We start from the raw sequence: 8,991 nt of genomic DNA, 5'->3' as shown, positions 1-8,991 counted from the left end.
GTAAGTAATGAGGTAGCACAAGGCTGTGCAGTAAGTAATGAGGTAGCACAAGGCTGTGCAGTAAGTAATGAGGTAACACAAGGCTGTGCAGTAAGTAATGAGGTAACACAAGGCTGTGCAGTAAGTAATGAGGTAGCACAAGGCTCTGCACTAAGTAATGAGGTAACACAAGACTCTGCAGTAAGTAATGAGGTAGCACAAGGCTCTGCAGTAAGTAATGAGGCAGCACAAGGCTCGGCAGTAAGTAATGAGGTAGCACAAGCCTCTGCAGTAAGTAATGAGGTAGCACAAGGCTCTGCAGTAAGTAATGAGGTAACACAAGGCTCTGCAGTAAGTAATGAGGTAACACAATGCTCTGCAGTAAGTAATGAGGTAACACAAGGCTCTGCACTAAGTAATGTGCAGCACAAGACTCTGCACTAAGTAATGAGGTAACACAAGGCTGTGCAGTAAGTAATGAGGTAGCACAAGGCTCTGCAGTAAGTAATGAGGAAGCGCAAGGCTCTGCAGTAAGTAATGAGGTAACACAAGGCTCTGCAGTAAGTAATGAGGTAACACAATGCTCTGCAGTAAGTAATGAGGCAACACAAGGCTCTGCAGTAAGTAATGAGGTAACACAAGGCTGTGCAGTAGGTAATGAGGTAGCACAAGGCTTTGCAGTAAGTAATGAGGTAACACAAGGCTCTGCAGTAAGTAATGAGGTAGCACAAGGCTTTGCAGTAAGTAATGAGGTAACACAAGGCTCTGCCGTAAGTAATGAGGCAGCACAAGGCTCTGCAGTAAGTAATGAGGCAGCACAAGGCTCTGCAGTAAGTAATGAGGTAACACAAGGCTTTGCAGTAAGTAATGAGGTAGCACAAGGCTCTGCAGTAAGTAATGAGGCAGCACAAGGCTCTGCAGTAAGTAATGAGGCAGCACAAGGCTCTGCAGTAAGTAATGAGGTAACACAAGGCTTTGCAGTAAGTAATGAGGCAGCACAAGGCTCTGCAGAGTAATAACTTTATAGATCATTTTCCTTGGTTTGCTGTAAAATACAACTGTATACGAGTGGCAGACGTTTACTTAACAATTGCATTTTATAATAAAGTTGTCCGGGGGCATTGGGAGCACAGAGATAGGATCCAATTGCATATTGCCTTTCATGAGAAATAAGTAATATTTCATGTTATATCAATTATTAGATTGACGATTCAGACAAAAATGATTCATTTAAATTCAGTAAGTTCTGCCGTACTGTTTAATGACCAAATCAGACAAATTAAATCATCAAATCTCATTTTATTTTGCATTATGAATACTAGAGATTATGAATATAATAATGCCTTTATAAAACATCAAATAAATAGTTATAAATAAATAAATATGAACAGGCGGCCATAAATAGAATAGAAAGATTTATATGAAACAGTTTAATAAATTAGAAGAAGCAGAGAAAACAATTGCTGTCGTTCGAGGGGGTCAATATCTTCTGAAACCTGGAAGGGAATAAGAAGAAAATGATCGGTCAATATGCCGAGCAGAACATGACCCTATATTTGCAAATAGCTCTTTTCATTAATTACGGAAAAGCCCAACTGTACAATATCAGAAATCCCAAGGAGGAAATCTATTATTTATTATGTAAAATAAAAGATTACATGTAATGTGTTTTGTATGAATTGTTCTGTAATGCATTGATATAAATATCTCATTCCCGAGCTCTGTGGGCTCAAGTCTTATTTTAGGAAACACGACTCAATGTATGTGCATTTTCACAAAACCTGCCATCATGCAAATGCATTGGGTCTCTCAAAACACGTTCTGAGCTGGTTTTAGCCATTCATTGTGCATGGTCATGGGCTTTGTTGCTGCATGTGGTGATGGTGCTTTGATTTACCATTTAAGTAACTTTAATCTCTGATTTGTCAGTTTATGCATTACAATTCAAAACCACGTCCAAAATCCTGGGTCACCAAACTTAATGGCTTACCATTACCACCTCCATACCCTGGGTCACCAAACTCAATGTCTTACCATTACCACCCCCATACCCTGGGTCACCAAACTCAATGACTTACCATTACCACCCCCATACCCTGGGTCACCAAACTCAATGGCTTACCATTACCACCCCCATACCCTGGGTCACCAAACTCAATGACTTACCATTACCATCCCCATACCCTGGGTCACCAAACTCAATGTCTTACCATTACCACCTCCATACCCTGGGTCACCAAACTCAATGGCTTACCATTACCACCTTCATACCCTGGGTCACCAAACTCAATGTCTTACCATTACCACCCCCATACCCTGGGTCACCAAACTCAATGACTTACCATTACCACCCCCATACCCTGGGTCACCAAACTCAATGGCTTACCATTACCACCCCCATACCCTGGGTCACCAAACTCAATGACTTACCATTACCACCCCCATACCCTGGGTCACCAAACTCAATGGCTTACCATTACCACCCCCATACCCTGGGTCACCAAACTCAATGGCTTACCATTACCACCCCCATACCCTGGGTCACCAAACTCAATGACTTACCATTACCACCCCCATACCCTGGGTCACCAAACTCAATGGCTTACCATTACCACCCCCATACCCTGGGTCCCCAAACTCAATGGTTTACCATTACCACCCCCATACCATAGGACACCATTACCACCCCCATATCATGGGATGCCAAACTCAATGACTTACCATTACCACCCCCATACCCTGGGTCACCAAACTCAATGGCTTACCATTACCACCCCCATACCCTGGGTCACCAAACTCAATGACTTACCATTACCACCCCCATACCCTGGGTCACCAAACTCAATGGCTAACCATTACCACCCCATACCCTGGGTCACCAAACTCAATGGCTTACCATTACCACCTCCATTCCCTGGGTCACCAAACTCAATGGCTTACCATTACCACTCCCATAACCTGGGTCCCCAAACTCAATGGTTTACCATTACCACCCCCATACCATAGGACACCATTACCACCCCCATATCATGGGATGCCAAACTCAATGACTTACCATTACCACCCCCATACCCTGGGTCACCAAACTCAATGGCTTACCATTACCACCCCCATACCCTGGGTCACCAAACTAAATGATTAACCATTACACCCCCCAAACCCTGGGTCACCAAACTCAATGGCTAACCATTACCACCCCCATACCCTGGGTCACCAAACTCAATGGCTTACCATTACCACCTCCATACCCTGGGTCACCAAACTCAATGGCTTACCATTACCACCCCCATACCCTGGGTCACCAAACTCAATGACTTACCATTACCACCCCCATACCCTGGGTCACCAAACTCAATGGCTTACCATTACCACCCCCATACCCTGGGTCACCAGACTCAATGGCTTACCATTACCACCTCCATACCCTGGGTCACCAAACTCAATGGCTTACCATTACCACCCCCATACCCTGGGTCACCAAACTCAATGGCTTACCATTACCACCCCCATACCCTGGGTCACCAAACTCAATGGCTAACCATTACCACCCCCATACCCTGGGTCCCCAAACTCAATGGCTTACCAATACCACCCCCATACCCTGGGTCACCAAACTCAATGTCTTACCATTACCACCCCCATACCCTGGGTCACCAAACTCAATGGCTTACCATTACCACCCCCATACCCTGGGTCACCAAACTCAATGGCTTACCATTACCACCCCCATACCCTGAGTCCCCAAACTCAATGGCTTACCATTACCACCCCCATACCCTGGGTCACCAAACTCAATGTCTTACCATTACCACCCCCATACCCTGGGTCACCAAACTCAATGGATTACCATTACCACCCCCATACCCTGGGTCACCAAACTCAATGTCTTACCATTAACACCCCCATACCCTGGGTCACCAAACTCAATGGCTTACCATTACCACCCCCATACCCTGGGTCACCAAACTCAATGTCTTACCATTACCACCCCCATACCCTGGGTCACCAAACTCAATGGCTTACCATTACCACCTCCATACCCTGGGTCACCAAACTCAATGGCTTACCATTACCACCCCCATACCCTGGGTCACCAAACTCAATGGTTTACCATTACCACCCCCATACCATGGGACACAAAACTCAATGGCTTACCAATACCACCCCCATACCCTGGGTCACCAAACTCAATGGCTTACCATTACCACCCCCATACCATGGGTCACCAAACTCAATGGCTTACCATTACCACCCCCATACCATGGGTCACCAAACTCAATGGCTTACCATTACCACCCCCATACCCTGGGTCTGTAATTCCAACAGTCACTGAAACTCAATAGCTTACCATTACAGCCCATCCCACTAAATGAATCGATTCTGTCTATCCGTCTTCCAAAGCACCCAGAGTCCCTCATCATCTTCCGGTTCTGCAGTGACCGTAGGCCTTTAAGGAATGAGTCCTTAATTGAATTTCTGTCATTCTGGCTGAACCTGTTTTCAGATGGAGAGACTTTCCTGTCTTCTGGAGATGCTAACTGGACATCAGCATTCTGTCTGGGTTCCAGGATATCGGAGTTTGATTCAATTGCATCAATAAGGGATAACTTCTCTCCAAGTCTTTCCAGCACTCCCTGAAAATACGTAGAGAATATTAAATACATGGAATGAAAGCAGAATAAACAGCATAAACACATAATTCATTGCCTGGCCTCATAATACAAAGCATGACATCATAATTCACAGTCTGACCTCATAATGCACAGTATGACCTCATAATGCACAGTATGACCTCATAATACACAGTATGGCCTCATAATACACAGTATGGCCTCATAATGCACAGTATGGCCTCATAATGCACAGTATGACCTCATAATACACAGTATGACCTCATAATGCACAGTATGACCTCATAATACACAATGTGAACACAGAATGCACCGTCTGACCTCACAATTCACAGCCTGTCCTCATAATACACAGTCTGGTCTTATAATGCACAGTCTGGTCTTATAATACACAGTCTGGTCTTATAATGCACAGCCTGACCTTATGATACACAGTGTGGTCTTATAATGCACAGCCTGGCCTTATAATACACAGTCTGGTCTTATAATGCACAGCCTGACCTTATAATACACAGTCTGGTCTTATAATGCACAGCCTGACCTTATGATACACAGTGTGGTCTTATAATGCACAGCCTGGCCTTATAATACACAGTCTGGTCTTATAATGCACAGCCTGACCTTAAAATACACATTCAGGTCTTATAATGCACAGCCTGACATTATAATACACAGTCAGGTCTTATAATGCACAGCTTGACCTTATAATACACAGTCTGGTCTTATAATGCACAGCCTGACCTTATAATACACAGTGTGAACACAGAATGCACAGTCTAAGCATATTTCACATTCTCTCAGAATGAAGAATAAATAAACAGTGCCCCAGTGTACACAGGAAATCATATTGATGAAGTATAAACATCTTACAGACCATATCTGTCTATTTTAGGCTATTCTAGATTAATCATTTTGTTCTAAACTGCAATACCTAAAATACTTTGTCAATCAGTTTATCAAAAACACTAATAGTTTCAATGAATACAATGAACCGCATTGGTATACAATAATTCTACTACACCTTACCAGATCCATCCAAAGATCACTCTATTAGCCCTATAGTCTGATCTATTAATAACCAAACGCTTCATATAAGGACAAGGTCAGGGTTAAACATTTCACATCATTTTGCTTTTGTTCATCAGAAATAAGTAAAAAACAAAAAACAAAACAAAAAAAAACCAGGAGAAAACAATCATTAAAGTGATTTTCCTATTGCTCTCAAAAGGGGATCTGTCCTGTCAGACTCCAGAATGGGGACCTTAATCAATAACATGTCATCAATAATGTCCATATTGATAATCGATAATAATTACCAATAGATAATTAGCCCAAATGCACTGCTTACCTAATGCATAATCACTTATCTTATTAATACAGATCATTAATATCATTGTGATCAAGCCATATATCAATAAAGGTAATCTGTAAATTAATCCCCTTCCTATGTAATAGTCTTTCCCAAAACAGCACTCAGTACTAATATATTGTACATAGAGATCATTGGACACATTCACTCTCTAATAGACTAATCTATTCAAACACCTCTTTCTAGAAACATGTGTGTCTTATTAAAACTCCCCTATAAATTAGACAGTACATTAAACTCCCTTATAGATTAGACTCTACATTAAACTCCCCTATAAATTAGACAGTACATTAAACTCCCTTATAAATTAGACAGTACATTAAACTCCCTTATAGATTAGACAGTACATTAAACTCCCCTATAAATTAGACAGTACATTAAACTCCCCTATAAATTAGACAGTACATTAAACTCCCTTATAGATTAGACAGTACATTAAACTCCCCTATAAATTAGACAGTACATTAAACTCCCTTATAGATTAGACAGTACATTAAACTCCCTTATAGATTAGACTCTACATTAAACTCCCCTATAGATTAGACTGTACATTAACTCCCTTATAAATTAGACTCTACATCAACTCACATGCCTACAAGGAGTTTTACTTGCCCCTGAGGAAGTTCAAGTTATTGAACGAAACGCGTAGGGCTATTTGGATTAGTGCAGATTTCTTTTTTTCTATTTATTTTATTTATTTGTTTTTATTTATTAATTTATTTATTATTTTGGATGCTGTTTTCTCCGGTGTTCTTGTTTGCTGGGATCCTGTGATTGAACCATTTTATATGATGTGCCTGTTTTTCACTTCAACTTTGTAAGTGTGTCTTTATATTAAAGTGTCTATTCTGACTGAGATACTCTGCACTATTATTATTGTTATCTCTTTTCCTCTATATTTGCCATGATGTTCCACAAGTCCTGAGGTTTCTACATTTTTATGATACGCCTACAATCAATTTTGGTTTGTGAGTGTGATTATTGCATTTACTCTCCACTTTATAATTATTGCAACATTATTGCATTATTGCATGTTTTTCTCTGTTATTATTGTATTGTAGATTTTCTGTTTTCCATATCAACTTACCTATAGATAATTAGACTGTGCATTAAACTCCCCTATAGATTAGACTCTACATTAACTCACCTATAGATTAGACAGTACATTAACTCCCCCTATAGATAAGTAGACTGTACATTAAACTCCCCATATAGATCAGGAGATTGTACATTAAACTCCCCTATAGATTAGACTCTACATTAACTCACCTATAGATTAGACAGTACATTAACTCCCCCTATAGATAAGTAGACTGTACATTAAACTCCCCATATAGATCATGAGATTGTACATTCAACTCCCCTACAGATAATTAGACTGTACATTAACCTCCCCTATAGATAATTAGACTGTACATTAAAACTCCCCTATAGATAATTAGACTGTACATTAAAACTCCCTTATAGATAATTAAACTGTACATTAAAACTCCCCTATAGATAATTAGACTGTACATTAACTCCCCTATAGATAATTAGACTGTACATTAACCTCCCCTATAGATAATTAGACTGTACATTAAAACTCCCCTATAGATAATTAGACTGTACATTAAAACTCCCTTATAGATAATTAGACTGTACATTAAAACTCCTCCATAGATAATTAGACTGTACATTAAAACTCCCATAGTTCAGTCTCTATACTTCCCATACAATCTGATTCTGTAAAGTCACAGACAGTTATCTGCACAGAACATTCTGTTTATTTACATTTCCCTCTGTAGATTGTTCTATACACCACATTAGATCAATATTGCTCCCTGTTTGTTCTGTACAAAACACTGCTCCAAACAATACATTATATAAATACACAGATATTTCTCCCTTAGATTATTCTCAGTATAATGTCACAGCAGATAACTCTATCCTCTACACACAGGCTGCAAATGGAATGTCTTGTTCTAAGAACTAGCACTCTAACAGCTTGACCTCACTCTCTGTCTCACCTTGAAGGAGTCCAGCTCTCTGTCTGAGTCCATGTCCACTATTGGGTGAGCTCCGGAGCTGGGGAGCTGAATGATGGAGAGTAACAGAGCTCCACAGAGGAGGCAGAGCTTGCAATGCATTGTCCCTTCCAGGAGAGCTTGGAGTGATGGATGAATGGGTTATTGCTGTTCTGCCCAGTGCCAGCTGTCTGTCCTGTGTGTCAGTATGTACCCCCTGTCCTTTGCTTTCTCTGGACCCTAATTCTTCTCCTTTGCCTCCTGTCCTGCTGGTTACTGTATCTCTTTCTGGCCACAATGCTCCCCTTGTACTTTTATACTCTGTAAGTGTGAACCTAAATCTAATCTGCTGTGCTCTCACCAGTCACCCCCTGAGGATGGAGGGACATGATGTCACAAGAAGATCTCTTTGGTCCTAATTTGGAAGTGAGCTGTGCTCCTGTGATTAGACTGCCAATATGACATTCTTTACACATTTATTGCACAGTGTCTGCCTGCACAAAGCCCTAATCCCCGAACCAGCCACGTTATGATGTCCCATTATTTGGCTCCTTGTATGGATTAAGCATTAGGTAAAGCTTTTTTCATATCAAAAGACATGATTCACTTACAATTAATTATCCGTTGGTTTGCTTTTGTTATGTTTTTTTTATTCTACCCATTATTTTTCTCCTTTGTATGACAAAGAGAATTAACCACTTTGATACCAGGTGCTTTTCTTTAAATCAGATTTACTATATGTTTGAAACGAGGCACCGCCAGTTCATTAGTGCGGGTCTAAATAGTAATTTTGTGTACAGATTGCTGTTCAAAAATACCTCCTCTTTCTTTTTAAGGAGTCAAACTTTTTTAGAACGGTTTGACTTCTTACCTGGGATTCTGGGAACCCCCGGGCGCCAATCCTCATGTCCACTGCAGCTCAGTGAGAGCCAGAAGCTCTCTTCTCTGAACTAAGCTTGTTGGCTGAGAGTGGCCAGCTGGCATTCTCAGCCAATGCGAATCCCAG

At 41.0% G+C, this 8,991-nt stretch overlaps 1 protein-coding gene across 1 annotated transcript; it reads right to left on the bottom strand.

The window, feature by feature from the left end:
• Positions 1-1,329: 1,329 nt before the first annotated feature.
• On the bottom strand, positions 1,330-8,321 carry LOC134577079 (natriuretic peptides A-like). Its single transcript, XM_063435722.1, has 3 exons — positions 7,989-8,321; positions 4,328-4,613; positions 1,330-1,475 (listed from the first exon to the last, which is right to left on the bottom strand). Exons 1-3 carry the CDS (start codon positions 8,106-8,108, stop codon positions 1,459-1,461), a joined length of 423 nt encoding a protein of 140 aa, XP_063291792.1. The 5' UTR covers positions 8,109-8,321; the 3' UTR covers positions 1,330-1,458.
• Positions 8,322-8,991: the final 670 nt, after the last annotated feature.

The sequence above is a fragment of the Pelobates fuscus genome, chromosome 11 (genome assembly GCF_036172605.1).
Source record: "Pelobates fuscus isolate aPelFus1 chromosome 11, aPelFus1.pri, whole genome shotgun sequence".
NCBI lineage: Eukaryota > Metazoa > Chordata > Amphibia > Anura > Pelobatidae > Pelobates > Pelobates fuscus.
Note: the sequence above shows the minus strand (reverse complement) of the source record. Positions and strands in the feature narration are given on the sequence as shown.

Excerpts from the sequence above, each read along its gene's own strand:
- LOC134577079 (XM_063435722.1), bottom strand. The coding sequence starts at position 8,108 with ATGCATTGCAAGCTCTGCCTCCTCTGTGGAGCTCTGTTACTCTCCATC. Across the intron at positions 4,614-7,988 it reads GAGAGCTGGACTCCTTCAAG|GGAGTGCTGGAAAGACTTGG; the intron begins GTGAGACAGAGA and ends ACGTATTTTCAG.